The sequence below is a fragment of the Linepithema humile genome, chromosome 1 (assembly GCF_040581485.1).
Source record: "Linepithema humile isolate Giens D197 chromosome 1, Lhum_UNIL_v1.0, whole genome shotgun sequence".
Classification (NCBI taxonomy): domain Eukaryota; kingdom Metazoa; phylum Arthropoda; class Insecta; order Hymenoptera; family Formicidae; genus Linepithema; species Linepithema humile.
In genome coordinates this window covers 18,998,332-19,020,893 of record NC_090128.1, presented here as the reverse complement: position 1 = coordinate 19,020,893, position 22,562 = coordinate 18,998,332, and the positions used below count along the sequence as shown (strand labels likewise).

Genomic DNA, 22,562 nt, shown 5'->3' with positions numbered 1-22,562 from the left:
CATTTGGAAATCATACATCACACGATTAAAAGAGAAATTAGTTAAAATTGTTTCTAACTAAAAACATATATACAATTGACGATGTTTGTATAAAAAAAATTAATAAAAACTGTCTTATCAAAAAGTTTAATTAATTTTTGCTACCACGTACCATATTATATGTTACTCTTTGATTCTAATAAAAGATTTCACACTCTATTGGCAGATCAGATCCAATTTCAAACCCGAGTGGCAGGAAAAATTCTTAATTTAAATTTAAATTTAAATTTTTAATAATGTAAATAAATAAAATTATTGCTGCTGTAAAAATAACAAATAAGCTTGAAAACAGTACAATGAATGTTTGAGCTTAATGTGCAATTATATTACGTTATTTTAAGTTATTGTAACAGTTATTAAGATTTATTCTACAATAAGTCGTATATCGCTGTAGGATGTCGCCTATCGTATGATGGATATCATTGTGACACACCGTTTTACATTAAATATCATGTTATAATATAAAAAATAAAGTTTAATAATTGTCACAAAAATGAATAAAACTACATAAAGGAAGTCGTAAAAAACCTTTGTCAACAGAAATTCGTGCTGCTGTTATATGATATCGTCAAAAATTTCATCTATTGTTGTAGTTGAATTTTGAGTCAATATTAAAAAGTTAATAAATATGTTCTTTGTCATAACAGGAAAGAAGATACATAAAAATTAAACATCTTTTTTCCCGTCTCTGACGCACGACTTCAGATAATTGGTTCCGACAGACAGCTCAGTATGTTTGCGCCAGACAGCATATTATGACTTATTAGAATAGACCTAAAACAGCTGAACTGGTCCGTAGTTATAGTGTATAATACAGCAACACGTTTATTTTACTACATTGCACTTATATTATGTAAAATTAAAAAAAAAAAAAACAATACACGGAGCTGTAGCCAATCGTACGGCGGTATCGATTTCATATTACTACGGTAAAACCCGCCGACAATTTTTCAATCAAACCGGTTTATATCAACTGGTTTGTAATCAAACTGCAGTTTGTTTTTATTAACACGGAATTATTTGACATTGTGTATGACACAAGGTTTTACCCAATCTACGTCAAACACTCTACTTTTTATCTCGTTAACAACCGAAGCTACAAATTCAAAATCAATACGCAAGGATGAGCGACGCACATAATCCAGCATTGAATGTGATTGTGTACATTGAACAGTACTGCATACCAATTTTTATGTGTCTTTCTTTGGTGGGCAACAGTCTATCTGTGTGTGTACTCTTTTGCACAAAACTACGTTACCACTCATCCAGCATCTACTTGGGTGCACTTGCGATGAGCGACATTGGAGTGTTGGTGACGTCATTTATGATGTGATTATATTTTATGAATATTCTGTATTATGGGGATTGGTTGTTCGTTCTTTTTTTTGGTTTACGATGGTTATTTTGTTTTTTGAGTGTGTGGATTATAGTGGCCTTTACAGTTCAACGATATATAGCGATCAAGTGGCCGTTTCGTCGCTCCTTGTACACAGTGAATCGAGCGATAATCATATTGATTGGACTGGCAGGATTAGCAGTTTTATACTCTATCCCTTGGTTTATTTTATGCAGTATTTTATTGTACGTACCATTTTTCACAAAAAATGATAGAACAAATCTTTCACTCGGGATAAAAATTGTAAGCACTATTGATACTATTATAACGTTTGTCTTACCTGCAACAATGGTAGTAATTTTTAATGCTCTAATAGTACACAACATCCGCAAGCAAAATTGTATCCGAAAAAATTTGACTTTAAGTTCCTCTGCTTCCAATAAGAACACACAAAGTTCAGACAATGAAGCGTCTCACATTGAAGTCACAAAAATGCTTGTTATTATTTCAAGTTTATTCATATGTTTGAATGTACCTATACAAGTCTGTACACTTTGTATCAACTATGGCGTACGTATTAACATTTACAATTTTAAAAAAGTCAACTATCGAATACAAAGTTTCTTTACTTTACAAATGCATTTTACATGTTATAAAAAAGTATTAACTAATTTTTTTTAATATTTAAATTTTTTGCTATTATTTCTAAATTTTTTTTCACGCAATTGATATAAAAACTGTGTTATTGTTTATAATTATTGAATAATAACTTATAATGCTAATAATCTTATTTGCAGACATGGGATGTGAGATACGTTGATACGTATCTTTTGATATATTTTCTAATCTGCGATTTGTTGTTTGAAATAAATTATGGAATAAATTTTGTTCTGTACTGCGCAACTGGAAGTAATTTTTGCAAAGAATTGATCCATATGTTTACGAAACGTTCAAATACTAAAAGGAACAAAGATATGAGAATGGAAGTTTTTGAGGATTAGTGCGTTACTCTGTCATGCAATTATTATAAGGTAATGTAATGATGAAGCGCGACATCAATTATACTATTATATTATAATATTTAATATTTTGTTTAATTACTTTTTATTAAAACTAATTTTTTTGTTATTTTTAATTATAAGTGTAGTTGCAATTAATAAAGTTTAAATAAACAAATCTAATTAAATTTGTCTTATTGTGAAGTTTTGAATTTAGTAATCTTCTATTTAAATATAAACCATCTCATTACCAAATACATAGTTTCTTTATTTTCAAAATGTATTCTCTGTAAGCAATATTTCACATATTATATAAAAATATTAATTAATTATTATCGTCAAATTAAAGTTTTATTTTCGAAATCCTAATGTTTAATTACGCGCACGTTGTGTCGGGTCGAAACGGTATTTTGTAATCGAGCGACAAAATTTGATTCTTACTGTCGGATTAATGGCAACTCAGATTCCGAAAAATAGCAGTATCTAATTAACCCTGTTTTCGGAGCAGTAATGCAATGATTCTTAAAACTGTATAAAATATCCAAATCGCGGAATGAGAGCTTTTTCTTTTTTGCAGAATTCAGTTCTCCAGAGAAAATAAAAGACGGCAAAGGAAAAAAGATCGATCGGTAAGCGGAATAAGACGATCGAGCTATCGAAAGCAGGTCATCTCGGAACATCTGTGACGAAGTATCTCTTTGATGCTTTTAATTGTAATAAATATACTTATATATATATATATATATATATATATATATAGCGAACAAACACATTGACTGCTCGCCTTCCATTTATCCAAATTCAAATAGAAATCAGACAGAAAAATGTAATAGTAATCATCGCAGCCTAATCGCAATTAAATATGAATTTGTTTTTTAGTCACATTTCACGATACTGCCTGTCAATTTTCTTGTGTTTTTGTCTACTGGGCAACAGTCTATCCGTGTATGTGCTCTTCTGTACAAAACTACGTTACTACTCGTCTTGTATCTACTTGGGTGCCCTGGCGATAAGTGACATCGATGTTCTGGTAATGGAATTCGAGAACTGGTTCCAACAGATACTAAAAGCAAATCACAAAAATTGGTTGATAATTTGTGTGCTTGATTTGCAAATATTATTTTGTTTCTTGAGTATGTAAATTGTGGTAACTTTAACTGTTTAACGATATATGTATAGCAATCAATTGGCCTTTTTCGTCATTCCTTGGTCACAGTCAACAGAGCGAAAATCGTTGTGATCAAACTGGTGGGGTTATCGGTTTTATATTCTTTCCCATAGTTTATTATACTCATTGTCAGTAAAAAGTACAAGTATTTTAATGCAAAGGTTAAAAGAAACTTCAAGTACTGGTGGTGGATGCTATTAATACTATTATAATGTTTGTTTTACCCATAACATTAATAGTAATGTTTAATAGTTTGATAGTGAACAATATTCGTAAACAGAATTGTATCCGAAAAAATTTGATTTTTAGTTCCGCTGCCTTCAATGAGAATATACAAAGTCTTAACGATACGTCACACATTAAGGTCACAAAAATGTTTGTAAACATTTCAAGCGTATTCATATGTTTAAATGCTCCTTTACAAATCTGCTCTTTTTTCATTTTCTATGGTGTACGTATTAATATTTGCAATTAAAAAAGTACAGACTATACAGAGTTGTTTTTACTCTAAAAGTGCATTTTATATATTATGGAAGGCTATTGATTAGTTGTTTTCAAAATTCAAAGCTTTTTATAGTTCTTAATATCTAATCAAATTAAAATAAAATTTATATTATTGTTTATATTTCTTTAATAATAACATATAACAATAAAAATTATATTTACAGACCTCTAATGAACTTTTTGACATAATTTGGTTTATTAGTCAATAATTATGGCAAGCAAATTACGGAATAAACTTCGTTCTTTAATGTGTAACTGGGAAGAATTTTCGCAGAGAATTGATTCGCATGTTTACGAAAATTTTAGATACTAGAAGGAATAAAAAGATGGAGATAGAAAATTTCAAGAATCGGTGCGATTGTTATTTAACCATGCAATTATTATAAGGTATTATGAAGCACAAAATCAATTATATCCACTAGCGGATCCTGAGGGGAGGAGGGGAGGTTAAAACCCCTTCTTTTCTAAGTTTAAAAAAATCAATTTTGCTAGATCCGTTTCAAGAATCTTGGTAAAAAATGCATTAAAGCAGGTCAAAACTCCCCCTATTATCGACATCAGGATCCGTTAGTGATTATATCATACGGCATCTCAACACGATATGAATTATATAACGTAATATTTAATTTTTTAAATTATTTTTAATTAAAAATTGCTAATTGCAATTAACAATGGTGAGATTAAAAAATCTAATTCAACTTATTTTATTATGAAGTATTCAAAAAGTTTTTTAATATTATTTAATAATCAAATATATAGTTTTTTTACTTTCAAAATGTATTCTCTGCAGGCAATATTTTAAATATTATAAAATAATATTAATTAACTTTTCCCTAAATTTCAAATTTTATTTTAAAATTCTTAACGTTTAATCGCGCGCGCGCGTTATATTTATCAACAACAAGAAAAATATTCTAACACTCGGACATGTACATATTTTACTACATATTAACAAAAGAAATATTATAACTATTTTTAAATATTAAACTCTCAAACAATATTGAAGAAAAATAAAAATAAAAACATCTGCCTGTTAATTGTTTGATTGTTGAGACGTTTACTTTGTTGCATTATATAACAGTTTTATGAAGTTCGAAGTATGTATATGAATAAAATATCATAGCTACAAAAATACTACGCTTTAAGACTATATAAATTCAATTGATATAAAAACTGTATTATTGTTTACATTTTTTTTAATAATGACATATAACGATAATAATCATGTTTGCAAATGATTTATGCTTCGACCGTAAATGTATCAGTAGTTGGGTATTTGTAACAAATTTCAGAACAAATGTTACTGTATACTATGTTGTTTATTGTACAACTGAAAAGAATTTTCTGCAACGTTTACCAGACGTTTAGACATTAGAAAAAACGAAGATGTCTTAAAGATGCAAACTTATGAGGAATGGTATGATACTATCGTGCAATTATAATGATAAAACACGATAAGGCATAATTATCGTATAATATTTAATTGTTTCAAAACGATATTTACGAATAACGCTTATTAAGTAACACATGTGTTACATATGTATGTATTTTTGTTTTTTGATTTTATATAATAATTTTTTATTTTACTTTATAATTTTTTACTTTATATTTTAGTAATTATACGTTGCACGATTTAAACAAAAATTAATTAAAGTTATTTTGAATTAAAAATATATGTGCAATTAACAACGTTTAATTAAAAAATTTAATTAACTTTTTCTACCACTTATAATTTAATTAACTTTTCCACACCTATTGTATGTGTAACTCACCGATTCTCACGAGAGCTCGATGTCGTGCATAAACGACAGCAAGAATTTTTAATTTAAATATGAATTTTAATTTTTAATAATGTAAATAAAGTCTACTTTAATCCAACAGACAAGCTTGAAAATAGTGCAGTGTATAACTGACGTTTCATGTGAAATTATATAATGTTTTCAAATGTTAGTAACAGTAACATTAAGAAGGCTTAATTGATCTAACGGTGAATAAGCAGTACATATTTTACTAAATTTTACTTATATTAATTAAAATTTTATTAAACAAAACACGGAACTGTAGCCAGTTTTCCAATCGTACGTATCGACTTTATATTGCTACCGTAAAACGCTCTGACAATTTTTCAAACAAACCGGTTTATATCTACCGTTTTATAATCGAATTTATAATAACAACGGAATTGTTTAACACTGTTTATAACATAAGGTTTTATCCACTCTACGTTCAGACACTTTCCACTTCCTTTTTCATTAACAACTGCAGCTAACAATTCAAAATCAATCATAAGGATGGACGCCGAATATGATACAATACCGAAAGCGTTATATATATTTTATATAAGTGTTATATGTATTAGAGACTACTGCATACCGATTTTCTTGAGTCTTTCTTTGGTGAGCAACAGTCTATCCGTATATGTACTCTTTTGCACAAAACTGCGTTACCATTCATCCAGCATCTACTTGGGTGCACTCGCGATGAGCGACATTGGTGTGTTGACGTCATTTATGATGTGGTTGCATTTTGTGAATATTCTATATTATGAGAATTGGTTGATCGCTCTTTTTTTTGGTTTACGATGGTTATTTTGTTTCCTGAGTGTGTGGATTGTAGTGGCCTTTACAGTTCAACGATATATAGCGATCAAGTGGCCGCTTCGTTGCTCCTTGTGCACAGTTAATCGAGCGATAATCATATTGATTAGATTGGCGGGATTAGCAGTTTTATACTCTATCCCTTGGTTTATTCTGTCCAGTATTTTCTTTTACAATCTATTACCTACAGAAATTAATGAAACAAATATACTCGGGGCAAAAATTGTAAGCGCCATTGAAGCTATCATAACGTTTGTCTTACCTGCAATAATGATAGCATTTTTTAATGTTCTAATAATGTACAACATCCGCAAGCAAAATCGTATTCGAAGAAACATGATTTCAAGTTCTTCTGCTTCCAACAAGAAAACACAAAGTTCTGACAATGAAGAGTCACACATTCAAGTCACAAAAATGCTTGTTATTATTTCAAGCTTATTCATATGTTTGAATATACCTCAACAAGTTGTTGTAATGTATATAGTCTATGACGTACGTATTAACATTTACAATTAACAAAAATCAATTATCAAATACAAAGTTTCTTTATTTTACAAATGCATTTTACATGTTATAAAAAAGTGTTAATTAATTTTTTAATTTTAAAATTTTTTTTATTATTTTTAAATTTCTTTTAACGCAAACGATATAAAAACTGTGTTATTGTTTATTTTGTTTTAATAATAACTTATAGTGCTTATAATTATATTTGCAGATACAGAATAAGATTGTTCACGAACTTTATCCCATCGGCATATTTTTAAATCTTATAAATTACGGAATAAATTTTGTTCTCTACAGCGCAACTGGGAAGAATTTTCGTAAAGAATTGATTTGCATTTTTACAAAATGTTCAGATAGTAGAATGAACGAAGGTATAGACATGAAAAATTTTGCGGAACAATGCGATTGATACTTTAATCATTCAATTGTTATAAGGTAATGTAATGAAGAAACATGACGGTATACATATATTATTTAAATTATTAATTTTTACATTTTTTTTATGATTCATACAATTAAGTTAATGTAAAAAATATAAAAATGTCGTATACTCTTTATTAATATAATAAAACTTTATATTTTGTTATAGGTTTAGTATTTATGCTTAAATATACTTGGACAAAAGGAACGGGACTCGTTTGTTAACAATACGTAAAATGAAAAATTCTTAAGAAACGCTAAAACTCTTGTTCACAACATCACAATATAGTATATAAATATAGTTAAGTATAAATAGTTCAATATATAAGCACGTTAGAAATACTAAAAGATATTAAAAGTATTAATAAAAGAAAGATACATACACCGATACAGTGCACGGAAAAATATTACAACAATTATACGTTCTTCAACTAGTAGATCCACACAAAGAAATGTTGTAAAAGAAATGTTGATTTATTTGTGTGAAACGGTTTGCTTTTCCCGACGCTTGGGCTAGCTCGTCAGAGCCAGGAATCGAGCGAAGAGTGTAGTGTAACACGGCCAAATAAGATTTTCAGTTGATTGCAATAAATAAATAATTTACTGAATTTAATAATGTTTGTAGTTAAAAATGTTGTAGTTAAAAATGTAAAAATATGTTTCATCAATTTGTCGTCACAATGCATAATACTGCAATAATTTTTTACATAATATTGCACATCAAAAAATAGGTTTATTGCTCGGTCGCCGACAGAGTTTTATATCATTATCGGTTGCATGTAAATTGTTTATATGCAATCTTTGATAAAGGTAATGATCAACTACCTTTCATTCACGAGTGGATCAAGCAGCTTACGGTGAAGGGGGTTGGTTCATTTGTATTTCTATTTCATATGTTATATCATATGTTATAATTTCGTCTGTCTTTGTTAATCGTTGTCCTTAGCAACAGATTGATATAAAATCTCTTCTCTTAGCAACCGTTGTTGTTGTTTACAATTTATCTTTAATAAGTAAACATGTGTAATATTCTAATGTAAAAGTATTGTGAAAGTAATAAATGTTTTGTGTTTTGTGATACGTTTAAATGTATACGTCTCGTATTTGTGCCTGTCGAAGGCAATCGTAATACTGTGGTGGATCTCCAACCGGATAATTTGGAAACGACGAGTTCCTCAAACATTATATTAACTACTATCTAATTGTTTTTTTTTTACAATAACAAATTTGTTTAATTATTTTAAAATTAACGTATCATAATGATCAGTTTGCCTACTTAGTATATTTTATGTGTGTACAAATAAAAATATGCAGCGTGTTGTATAAAATAATTAATAAAAACACATAGAACTGTAGCCAATTTTCCAACTAACGACGATATCGGATTTATATTGCTATTGTAAATCAGTTTTGCGCTGACAATTTCAATCAAACCGATAAACTGCAGATTGTACTAACAAAAAATATTATAAAGTTTTTCCAGGTTATTATGTATGACACAAATATTTATCCATTCTACACTCATATGCTTTGTGCTATTTTTTTTGTTAACAATAATTACTTGTGTAATTAACGTGTCATTTTTATTATTTACATATACAGGGTGTCCCAAAAATTTTGGGACACCCTGTATATATCTTTTTTTCATTTTCAAAAAAGCCTAAATATATGTATATCTAACACAATTGACGAACTCTCGATATCAACAGATGCAACAACTTTGATTATTTCTTTTGTCAATTAGAAATCATACATCACACAATTAAAAAAAGAAATTATTTATTAAAATTGTTTCTATAAATTAACAATGTTTGTATAAAGAAAACTAATAAAAATTGTTTTATCAAAAAGTTTAATTAATTTTTCCTACCACGTACCATATTATATGTCACTCTTTCGTTTTCATAAAAATCCCGTTTCACACACGAGCAACAGGAAGAATTTTTAATTCTAATCTAAATTTTAATTTTCAATAATATAAATAAATGAAATTACTTATTGCTGTAATGAATATAGCAGATAAGCTTGAAAGCAGTATAATAAATGTTTGAGCTTAGTGTGTAATTATATTATGTTATTTTTAATAATTGTAACAGTTATTAAGATTTATTCTACAATAAGTCGTCTATGGCTGTAGGATATATCGCATATCGTATGACGGATATCATTGTGTCTTACCGTTTTACATAAATATCATGTCCCAGCAAACACAGTTGTATAACCGCAACATTACCATAATAAAACTGAATGTAACAAGTAATATAACGTGTGTGTTACATGTAACATTTATGTTAGTTGTAATTTCCCACTTATACAAAATTGCTGTTATAATACATGAATATATCATGTTACTAAAATATTACATAACCGTTACAACAGTAACTGAAATGTTATAGAACAGTTATATAGATTATTGGAATGTTATGTAACTGGAATATAAATTATGTAATTGTGTTATATAACTATTCTTTTATTTGTTGCGAAATAGTAATATAACTGTTACGAAAATGTGCTTTAGTAAACTCAAATCAAAAATAACAGATTCCTAAATTAATTCTAAATAAAATTCTATATACTTTTATTATAATAAATTTATTATAATAAAAGTATATAGAATTTTATTTAGAATTAATTTAGGAATCTGTTATTTTTGATTTGAGTTTACTAAAGCACATTTTCGTAACAGTATTTTAGTAATTTTATTATAATAAATTTATTATAATAAAAGTATATAGAATTTTATTTAGAATTAATTTAGGAATCTGTTATTTTTTATTTGAGTTTACTAAAGCACATTTTCGTAACAGTTATATTACTATTTCGCAACAAATAAAAGAATAGTTATATAACACAATTACATAATTTATATTCCAGTTACATAACATTCCAATAATCTATATAACTGTTCTATAACATTTCAGTTACTGTTGTAACGGTTATGTAATATTTTAGTAACATGATATATTCATGTATTATAACTGCAATTTTGTATAAGTGGGAAATTACAACTAACATAAATGTTACATGTAACACACACGTTATATTACTTGTTACATTCAGTTTTATTATGGTAATGTTGCGGTTATACAACTGTGTTTGCTGGGACATGATATTTATGTAAAACGGTAAGACACAATGATATCCGTCATACGATATGCGATATATCCTACAGCCATAGACGACTTATTGTAGATAATAAATTTATTATAATAAAAGTATATAGAATTTTATTTAGAATTAATTTAGGAATCTGTTATTTCTGATTTGAGTTTACTAAAGGACATTTTCGTAATAATTATATTATTACTATTTAATTGTAAATTTGTATAGGAATCAAATAAAAAATACTTTACATATTTATTATATCAATAATATATTTGTATGTTATTATTAATACAACTATATATTATCACTACTATAGTTTGTAACATACTTCCTTATACTTCTTTTATAACTGCATATATATCTTTATACTTTATAAGGTAAAAGACCCAGTGTTCGGACATATCCTAATGTTTGGGCTGTCAGCGAAATATTAAGATTATTAATCATTTCTGCAATATTAAAAAATTAAAATCAACTATTTTATAAAACAATAAAAAAATTTTGTATATTTAAGAACTTATTTAAGGTAAATATTTATTTCTTGCAGTGCAGCCTTAACTGTCCGAACACTGGGTCTTTTACCTTATTTGCAACTATTTTAGTTCATCATTTTTATGTTTACAACACACATAATATATACATATGTGCATGTGTGTGTACATAAAAAATATATATATTATATATTATATAAAATAATTATATCACAAACAACTTGTTTTAGTTATTTTCTTCAGGGTTGTTTTCGTTACCAATATTTTCCTCAGCATTATTTCCGTCAGCAATATTTTCTTTTGCTCTGTCTCTCTTATTTCGCTGTGCTGCAAAGCGTAACCACTCTGCAACTGTGTTATCAAAATCTGTTTCCGTGCATGTAGCATAACGCAATGTTATCTCTCCTGAAAAGAAAGTGACATAATACAATTAATAAAACCATCATAATAAAAAGTTGTGATTTGTAAGTTTAATACGCCTACAACATACTTTTCATAATTTTTATTAAATGTAAGTTTGAAATTCTGAAATTGTTTCGTAGTCCTTTCCAGGAACACTTCATAGAACATTCGTTTGTTAATGTTTTTCTTAAGATACGGTGAATATTGTCTCTGACATTATTTCCACCAGTTTTTGACAAAAACTCTTTCTATAAAAAAAAGAAAAAGAAATAAGTAAATAAATAATATGACATGTATTCAAATTGATCGTAGCAATAATATAGAATAATATTGCAACAGAAATGTGTAATAGTTTTGTGTAATAATTTTTGTCTAATTAAATGATTTTATTGACATGTTTTTCAACCAAACAAATGCAAACGTACACTGCAAATGTACACTGTTAAAAGTAGAAGAATGCGGAAATCATGAAAAATTTTACTAAAAAAGTAGAAAATTTCTGTATCCTAATCAATATGCCAATCATGCTAAAATTTTTGTACTTACGAACTGTATCACAGCTTCACCCGACATTTTTAGTAATGCATCAAACTCTTTCACGACTCCAATTGTTGTTAACGGTAAAAATGGTGCAATGAGATCATTATTAATTTCGACAGGACTCAACACGCGGTCTTTAATGGCAGTTTCCATCTTTAATAATCGTTGCTGTATATCTTTCAGTGTAATGTTTGATACTGCTTGCATACGCAACATTTGTTGTATGTCATCTGCAATATAATAAAAAAATGATGTACACAAAGTAATAATTTGTAAGTTGAATACAAATAATATGCAAAAATAATTTACCTTTTATAGTAGAGATGTTTTCTAAGTTTTCAATCGGTGGAGTATTGCCTATAAAATTTCATTAAAGTTTGTAATTACAATTAATATTTGGTGATATTTTAATATTATAATTTATATAATATATATTTATATAACATAATACATACTTTGTAATATTATTGGTACATTGTACAGATTAGAATATTCATTCTCCTTATCTGTTATCAGCAATGGGTCATTTTCTTCTTCTGGAAATGTATAAATTACTATAATAACTGTAATTGCAATAATAATTATCATACTTCACATATCTTTATTATAAAAACATACCATTTTGCAAAGTTACAATGTTGTTTTCACTTGCATTATTAATTGTTAAGACGTTGGATTGTTTGGTTATATCCAAATTCGAAGGACATTCAGGTAGAGTTACCTGAACAGTATTTTTATTGATTTGTTTCTCTGTAAACAGCCAAATAATTTTATTCCATAATATTACGTCCCTCCGTATAAATATACTACATTGCAACGATATCGTGAACAATAACAATGCAAGATAATTATACGGAAATTATATACAGTACATAAACAAATGTACACAGCCATAGTGAATTATGATATGTATCAACCATACTTTACTTTTAATATATTTTCGAGGTTGATGAGAATCATCTTCTTCATCGCTCCTGAAACGATTATATGTCAAATGTAACCTCTTTCCTCGGCCCAGTCGTTCTTCATCAGTTGTGTCATAATTAGAGTCTGCTGCATTCTTTCGGGCTGACTCAAGAGATGCTGCAATAAAGAAAAAAAATTAACATTTAGTTTTTTGTACACCGACTAGCATAATACTTTTAATATTTACTAAGAATGATAAATTATTGAAACAACGTTTATCGAACTCTCTCCAATTAGTCCGTATTATTATTTTATTTATTAAAATCTATATTTCCTATAAACAAAGAGGACATAAGGAACAAATTATATGGAATAAAATATCAAAAGAGACAACGATGAAATTAGTTCAATGAATGCAAAATGTTAATAAAGCAGTAATCAAAGCAAAGAGAGTGCACATATTAATAAGTATTAGTTAAATACGAATTAACGAATAATCTTTTAATTAAATATTATAGTCTCTCTCTAAATTTCCCATGTAAAATACTTTTCAGCAATGAATATTACTTTCTTCGAATGTAATCTTCTATTTTTTTAATTCTTTAAATCGAATAATTATGAGCGGTAGTGTATTTTCTCCGTAAAAAATTGTTTTTCTCCATAATAAGACCGGTAATATATTAATGCAAGTACTTACTACAATATTTTACGATGTTTACTTCATAATGATTCCATGTATAAAAATCAGGACGTTCACAGTTCATTATCAATATTGCACTGTTTGCTGTTCGAGGTGGCCACCAACATTGCTGAATATCATTTTTTTTTTAAAAGCCATGCTGTTGGAATTTCAGAATATGTATGTTGTGGAGATTCGTAATGCGCGCGGATTAGTCTACTATATAGATATGTGTAATTGAGAAGCCGCAGCGATCATTAACGCTACTAGGCGGCGCGTCATGTAGCACCGTCGGAAGGAGCACACTTGTTCCTTAACGTGCGGATCACTTCTTACCTTACCCTCACTGAGGAAATACACAGTTTATATATTACAAGGTCTTACAGTTATTACAAGCCTCAGAAAAACCCACACAGTTACAACAAGTGGCGACGAGGATGGGATAAGTAATTATACGAAAGGGAACGTGTGAGCCGTCGGCAGATTACGATACAGTAATCGGAAACACAAACCACGTGGCGAGCAAGGAAATTATTATTTTTTTTTTTTTCTTTTCCGGCCAATGGTCAAGTTAAAGGAAGAAGCACAGAGGGTGAGCATAGAAATTATATAAAACAAAAATGCCATTGCCCGAAGGGCCGGGGACAGCTGGAAGTTCCAGCGCACTGCGTATACCCGCAACGGCAGTACCAAATTCGTTGACGATAGAACCATTCGATAACGAAAATACCACGTGGCGAAGATGGCTGCAAAGATTGCAAGGAGCCTTTATAATTTTCAATATTAGAGGTGAAGAACGAGTGCCCTATCTTTTACATTACGTGGGACCAACAGCATTCGATATTTTGTGTGATCGACTTGACCCAGAAGACCCTTTTCGGCAAACTTTCGAAAGACTCACTAATACATTGGAGGAATTTTACGATCCTCCACCACTGGAAATTGCTGAAAATTTTCGGTTTCATCAACGTCGACAGGAGGGTAACGAGAATGTGCAACAGTTTGCTGCCGCATTACATAAACTCAGTATCCACTGTAAATTTGGTGAATATCTAAAAACTGCACTACGGAATCAATTGATGTTTGGGTTATCCAGTAAGAAGATTCAAACGCGACTATTAGAAAAAAAGGACTTGACGTACGAGGAGGCATTGAAAGTAGCTACAACAATGGAACTTTCGGAGAAGAGTTCAGCGTCGCTTCAGGTAGCGCCGGCCCAGCCTACAGCGCAGGTGGATGTCGTCCGAGCAGGAACGAAGCAGCAGCGAAAGACGGGAGCGAATAAGCTACGGAATTCACAAAAAGGGAAGTCTACTAACAATTCTAATAATTTTCGTTATAATTCAGCGCCGAAATACCGTTCTAATGTAAACCATGCAGGAAATTCAAATTACGCGAAAAATAATCAAACAATATGTTATAGATGCGGCAGAGGTCACTTAGCCTCACAATGTACACTAAGCAGAGAAGTTTGTTGTTCTGGATGTGGTGGAAAAGGGCATCTGAAACGAGTATGTTTCAAAACAAAAGAGCAAACAAATCAATTAGAGGAAATACTCCAGCTTGAGCATCCACAGTTTCGGAATAAATTCTACCGCACACTACAAGTAAATGGCAGGTCAGTTAAGTTTGAAATAGACAGCGGCTCAGCGGTGTCCGTGATGAATCGGTATGATGCACGTCGGTACTTTTCAGGTTCGATCATTTATCCTACAAATTTAAACTTAATCGCGTATTGTAAAACAGTTATAAAAATAATCGGATACATTACGGTAGCGATCGAAGACGAGCGAAATAAGCGCAAATTGAATATCTATATCACAGAGGTAGATAGGGAACCACTTTTAGGAAGAGAGTGGATTCGCCAACTCTCCGTTCCCGGAGATGTACTCGGGTTCCTGAATTGCAATGCTATAAACAATATAAATCAGAAAAAGTTTAACTTAAAACATGTATTAGAAAAATACAAAGATTTACGTTCTAAGGATTGGGCGAAAATAATAGGAGTACAGGCAAAACTAAAGTTAATTCCAAAGGCAACACCCGTATTCCTTAAGGCAAGAGCCGTGCCTTTTAAATTAATCTCTCCGTTAGACGAAGAATTAGATGAATTATCGCGGGCCGGAGTACTTACAAAAATCGAAACGTCGGAATGGGCAACTCCAATTGTACCAATTTTGAAATCTGACGGACGAATACGAATATGCGGTGATTACAAAGTTACAGTCAATCCCAAGCTAGTGGTCGATGAGCATCCGCTCCCGACAATTAACGAAATATTAGCAAAGCTGGCAGGTGGGAAAAAGTTTTCAAAAATAGATTTACGTCAAACTTATCTACAAATGGAGGTAGATTTGAAAAGTAGTGAGATATTAACCTTAAATACACACCGTGGATTATATAAAGTAAATCGATTAATGTATGGAATTGCTTCTGCACCTGCTATTTGGCAGAGAACAATGGAAAATATATTACAAGGAATTCCAGGAACGGCAGTATTTCTCGATGATATTGTTGTTACAGGCGATACAGAGATAATGCATTTACAAAGATTAGATTTAGTCTTACAGCGTTTACAAAATTATAATATAAGAATAAATTTAGAAAAATCGAAGTTCATGATGGATGAAATACAGTACTGTGGATTTACATTACGCGAAGAAGGTATACTCAAAGAAAAATCAAAAATGGAAGCTATAAGAAAAATGCCGCGTCCCCGAAATGTTTGGGAAGTTAGAGCATTTATAGGAATGGTTAATTATTACGGTAGATTTATACGAAATTTAAGCTCAATACTTCAACCATTAAATACACTGTTACACGTGAACGTTCCGTTTATTTGGGGAAGAGCACAAGAGCAAGCATTTATGAATGCAAAACAAGCTTTTCTAAGCAATGAAATCTTGGCACATTATAATCCGAAATTACCTTTAATTCTGGCAACAGATGCGAGTCCTTACGGAATAGGAGCCGTCCTATCACAATTATATCCCGATGGTACGGAAAAAGTAATACAATACGCGTCACAGACTTTGTCAGCAACACAACAAAAATATTCGCAAATCGATAAAGAAGCATTCAGTATAATTTACGGAATTAAGAAATTTTACCAATATTTATACGGTAACAAATTTACACTAATAACGGATCATAAACCACTAATACAAATTTTCGCATCAAACAAAAGTTTACCAGTTTATAGTGCAATGAGGATGCAACATTACGCAATCTTTTTACAAGGATTTAATTACACGATTAAGTACAGAAATTCTAAAGAACACAGTAATGCGGATTGTCTTTCTAGATTACCATTACCAGGGGTTAACACGAAAATGGACGTAGTAGAAGCATTTCAATTAAATAAATTACAAGATTTCCCAATAGACGCAAAGCAAATTGAATATGAAACTAGTCAGGATTTGAAACTTAGAAAATTACTACAAGCATTGCAAACAGGAAACGAAGTACCAAGCAAGGATAGATTTAATTTAAATCAAGAAGAATTTAATTTACAAAATGGTATTATTATGCGAGGATTCCGAGTGGTAATTCCACAATTATTGCATTCTAAAGTGCTAAAACAATTACATACTGGTCATTTTGGGATAAGTAGAATGAAAGGAATTGCACGCGGTTATTGCTGGTGGCCGGGTATAGATCACGATATTCAAAATTTAGTAGAAAATTGTGTAGCATGCAACAAAGTACGAAATAATCCACCAAAAGTGGAACAACATTACTGGGAACCGGCAGCAACAGCGATGAGTCGAGTACATGCGGATTTCGCAGGTCCTTTCTTAGGAAAATGGTTTTTTGTAATGATTGATGCGTTTTCGAAATGGCCAGAAGTACGAATTGTTAATAACATTACAGCGAAAACGATTATCAAAGAATGTAAAAATATTTTTACGTCGTATGGCATTCCACAAACATTAGTTACAGACAATGGAAGAACATTTATTTCAAAAGAATTTAAAAAATTTCTTAAAAGTTACGGAATTATACATAAATGTACAGCACCTTACAATCCCGCCACAAATGGACAAGCGGAGCGATTTATACAAACCCTTAAGAATGCATTGAAACGTATGAATGCAAACGAAACAAATCTTATAATAAAATTAGAGCAAATGTTATTACAATATCGTGCAACACCACATACTAATACGAAAGTATCACCGGCTGAATTATTTTTAGGACGAAAAATGCGTACAAAATTAGACCTAATCTTTCCGAAGAAAGAGGTGGATAGAGATACAGTAAATGAAGCAATAAATACGAAAGAATTTGCGATAGGAAAGCGAATAGCTTGTAGAAATTATACAGGAAGCAAAAAATGGAAATTTGGCAGAATAATAGAAAGAATAGGTAAGCTACATTATAAGAAAAGATTAGATGATGATCGAACATGGAAACGACACGCGAATCAGCTACGCGGAATCGGAGATCGGACTCCAAAATTAAATGAAGATAATAATGTTTATGGCCCGATTGAAGAAGTTCTGGGTGATGACACTATACCCAATAATGAAATAGTGGTAGAACAAACAGGAAACGAGTTTGGAACTCCGGCAAGCCCCGCTACTCCACAACAACCAGAACACAAGACAGATCGAAACTTAGTAGATATAAGGGAAGATATACGTCGTTCGGCGAGAACACGTAAACCTCCGTCACGTTACGGGGACTTCTTAGAACCCTAAAGAAAGAATTATAATGTTAAGAGAATATTTTCCATTTATTGTAACCGCAACGTAGAAAGTAAGCTTCTCCTTGAAGGGAAGGTGTTGTGGAGATTCGTAATGCGCGCGGATTAGTCTACTATATAGATATGTGTAATTGAGAAGCCGCAGCGATCATTAACGCTACTAGGCGGCGCGTCATGTAGCACCGTCGGAAGGAGCACACTTGTTCCTTAACGTGCGGATCACTTCTTACCTTACCCTCACTGAGGAAATACACAGTTTATATATTACAAGGTCTTACAGTTATTACAAGCCTCAGAAAAACCCACACAGTTACAACAATGTAGAATCCGACAAAAATTTTACCACCGCATATTTTTTACTTTCGTTGCTCATCTTGTGTGATATGGAAAACGTCCAACGTTTTAAAAACTGAAAATAAAAATTAGTTTGTAATGACATCAATAATTTTAAAAGCAAAAGAAAGTTGAACATAATATACATAACATCATTTTTTATAGAAACAGCTCTATTGTCGTGAGATCAATTTTTGTTGTCAAATTTCTCTTAATACTTTATTACATAAATACTTGATACATAAAACTTGAGGAATATTGATCCTTCATGTTCATAGATTACAAATTTATTAAAAAAAGATCTTTAAAAGAGAAAATTGTGAAACAGAATGTAGATAAAACAATCAGTCTTCTAAATCTTTTCTTCTTCATTTGTCTTGGTTATATAAAATCAGCATGAAGCTTTTGTACAGTAAAATACTATACACTCACCATTGAAATGTTGTTATCCATGAACTAGAAATCCGTTAAGCAAGGATTTTCCACTTGCAATATATTTAATATAAAGGCAAAAGAAATATATGTTTACGATGCATAAATTTTATCATATAACACACATACAAAAATGAAAAATATAAAAATATATTCAACCAAAGTTATAACATCTAATTATTAGTGGTTTGCAATGGTATTGTAACATAACAACCAATTTCATCAAAGCATTTAATTTTGAAACACTTCTTTTTTATTTGCGTTACGGAAATTTTAATTATATCTGCATTAGTAGTGTTTGATATTATAAATATTCCAAGTCTTTCTGAAGAGCACGGAACACAAAAAAAAGACTTTGGATTCAAAAAACGTTTTAGCAAACACAATTTTCTTCAAATATATCCAAAATAAATATTACGGATTTGTCATAAAGAATAGCACAGTTATCGGCTTGATTGGTTGCAATTTTAAAATTTTTAAATTGAACATGAGAAATGTCGTGATTTTTTTTATAAAAAACAATCGGATATTGTTGAAATTTACATGATCGAATGGGAAGCTGTAATTCTTCAAAAGTACGATTAGAAAATTCCTCTAAGGGTGCCCCCGACTGATGCAATTTTTTTTTTATTTTTTGCATTTGATTTTCAAATTTGAAGCAACTAAAGTTATCTAAAGAACCGAAACTTTGTACATCATTGGAAAGATGTAGAAGATTGTGAACGTTATGTGACAAATATTCGTCTCCATAAATATTTCCATAACTGGAAACAAAATAGAATAACAACGAATTCGCATAAGCGTTGAATGGCACACATAGTTGTTGATCAGTTAAGAGGATGCTGAAGTCATATTGTTACCGACCGAAACTTCAATTTTCTAAAAAGGGTGGCGTTTTTTATTGCTTTAATAGAATTACAAATCCTTTGGTGTAAATAAAGTACATATGCTAATCTTTCGGCAGTTGGTCAAATTTAAACCAAAAAATAAAAAAAATTTTTGAAAATTTACCGACAATGTCACCTCAAAGAATTATATCTTTTATATCAAAATTATACTGCTTCAATCTGCAAAACAAGACCATGTGCCGAAGAAGAGCGTATGAAACAATAATGGAAAACCAAAAAAATAGAGCTTAGAGACTTATTTTCAAAACGCCACCCTTTTCCAGATTTATGTAAAGCATGTGTGCAATATAGAAAGAATAAGGTAAAAAAGAGCTATAGATTAGTTCCGAGATTTTGGGATAGAGGCGCTATACAGTTCTCAGTGCTATCTGTCATATACAGAATCTTTTAGGTTAGTTATGTGTGTGTTAGTTGTGCGTGTGTGTGTGTTTGTGTTATGTGCTACGAAACCCGGCTGAAAAAAATGGGTTGAAGGCACTCTGAAGGATAAAAAAGTGTATGTATTATACATAAATTTTGCAACATTTTTGCAAACATTTATATTATTTAATTACATACATTCATATTCTAATTTCTACAAAATACTTTTATTCATGTGCTTTATGTGTATATATTATGTATATTCTGTGCTCCATATTATGTATATTCACATCAAAGTATCTATGTAAAATTAACTTTTTATATCATCTTGTATATTGTATATCATTTATATGAATATCATTTTGTATATTGTATATATTTTTATAATAAATGTATATGTCATATAACTTATTTATAAAGCATGAAATATATATAAAGGTATTTTTAGTTTCTTGTATGTATCATTTGTAAAAAAATCTTGATAAAAAAAACATTAATTTTGTGACTTGCAATTATCTGTTTCAATATATACTTCTTTTAAATACTTACAACTAGCCTTATTTTATGCGTTTTCCTTGGTATCTAAAATACACATCAAAATATAAAATTAATTTCTAGTTCAGTAGAAAAAAAACATTGTAGTCTTACACCAGAAAGGAATGGTAAAATATCATGTATATGTAATAACAAATAAATCACTTTTCCACTGACATTATACACAACTTTGCAGAAATAAATTTATTCTGTGAATTTTGAATGTGTAGTGCAGTTTAAAACACACAGTCGAAATATATCTATATTTTTGAAATAATAATTCTGATTTTTCATGAATCACAGTGGTTTTATAAAATGTTCAATTTTAACAGTTTTTATTGGACTGTACTTTAGACAATATTATATTTTGCCATTTCTCTCTGTTGTAAGACAAGAATGTTTCGTTTCTACTGTAATAGAAATACATTTTCGATTTTGATACGTATTTTAAATACCAAGTTAATCACATAAAATAAGGCTAAGTGTAAGTATTTAAAAGAAGCATATAATGAAACAGATTATTGCAAGTCGCAAAATTAATGTTGTTTCTTTTATCAAAATTTTTTTACAAATGATGGACACAAAAAAATAAAAATATCTTTATATTTCATGCTTTAGAAATAAAAAATATGGCATATATCATATACATTTATTGTAAAAAGAGTATACAAAATGATGTCAATTTCTTAGAAAAATATTTTGATATAAATATAGATAATGTGGAGCATATAATATACATTATATATATATATATACATAAAGCATATGACGTAATAAAAGTATCTTACAATAAAGAATAAGACAAGCCAGAGGCGGTTTCCTCGTGGACTGGCAATATATAATAAGACAAGCCAGAGGCGGTTTTCTCGTGGACTGGCATTAGAAAACTCTTATTCTTGTCTTCAAGCCAGAGGCGGTTTCCTCGTGGACTGGCAATATAGAATAAGACAAGCCAGAGGCGGTTTTCTCGTGGACTGGCATTAGAAAATTCTTATTTTTGTCTTCAAGCCAGAGGCGGTTTCCTCGTGGACTGGCAATATAGAATAAGACAAGCCAGAGGCGGTTTTCTCATGGACTGGCAATATAGAATAAGACAAGCCAGAGGCGGTTTTCTCGTGGACTGGCATTAGAAAATTCTTATTCTTGTCTTCAAGCCAGAGGCGGTTTCCTCGTGGACTGGCAATATAGAATAAGACAAGCCAAAGGCGGTTTTCTCGTGGACTGGCAATATAGAATAAGACAAGCCAGAGGCGGTTTTCTCGTGGACTGGCATTAGAAGAAAATTCTTATTCTTGTCTTCAAGCCAGAGGCGGCTTTGTCGTGGACTGGCAATATAGAATAAGACAAGCCAGAGGAGATCTTTCGTGAGCTGACAATTTTAAATAAATATAATCAGAGGCGATCTAACGTCAGCTGACAGTTTAGAAGAAAGAGAGCTAAAGGCGATTTATTCGTGAACTGGCAAATTGTAAGAAATATTGTCAGAGGCGATCTATCGTGAGCTGACAATTTTAAATAAATATTGTCACAGACGATCTAACGTCAGCTGACAGTTTAGAAAAAAGAGAGCTAAAGACGATTTATTCGTGAACTGGCAA

At 30.2% G+C, this 22,562-nt stretch overlaps 2 protein-coding genes and 1 long non-coding RNA gene across 4 annotated transcripts; 2 read left to right on the top strand and 1 right to left on the bottom strand.

The window, feature by feature from the left end:
- The first annotated feature begins 6,336 nt into the window (after positions 1-6,336).
- Positions 6,337-10,177, top strand: LOC136997042 (probable G-protein coupled receptor 139). The gene is made up of 3 exons (XM_067347208.1): positions 6,337-7,134; positions 7,358-7,581; positions 7,736-10,177. Exons 1-2 carry the CDS (start codon positions 6,337-6,339, stop codon positions 7,553-7,555), a joined length of 996 nt encoding a protein of 331 aa, XP_067203309.1. The 3' UTR covers positions 7,556-7,581; positions 7,736-10,177.
- Positions 10,178-10,922: 745 nt separating this feature from the next.
- On the bottom strand, positions 10,923-13,884 carry LOC136997293 (uncharacterized). Of its 2 annotated transcripts, XM_067347882.1 has the most exons (8): positions 13,708-13,884; positions 13,032-13,187; positions 12,723-12,854; positions 12,560-12,640; positions 12,414-12,461; positions 12,111-12,334; positions 11,653-11,812; positions 10,923-11,567 (listed from the first exon to the last, which is right to left on the bottom strand). In XM_067347882.1, the coding sequence occupies exons 1-8, from the start codon at positions 13,772-13,774 to the stop codon at positions 11,389-11,391; spliced, it is 1,047 nt and encodes a 348-aa protein (XP_067203983.1). In that variant the 5' UTR covers positions 13,775-13,884; the 3' UTR covers positions 10,923-11,388. The 2 variants fall into 2 exon arrangements, with proteins under 2 accessions (XP_067203983.1, XP_067203984.1); XM_067347883.1 differs by lacking the exon at positions 11,653-11,812 and having other exon boundaries at positions 11,428-11,567.
- LOC136997296 (uncharacterized) lies at positions 13,743-19,250 on the top strand. Its single transcript, XR_010888103.1, has 2 exons — positions 13,743-13,873; positions 18,722-19,250. It is a non-coding gene; the product is annotated as an uncharacterized lncRNA (long non-coding RNA).
- Positions 19,251-22,562: the final 3,312 nt, after the last annotated feature.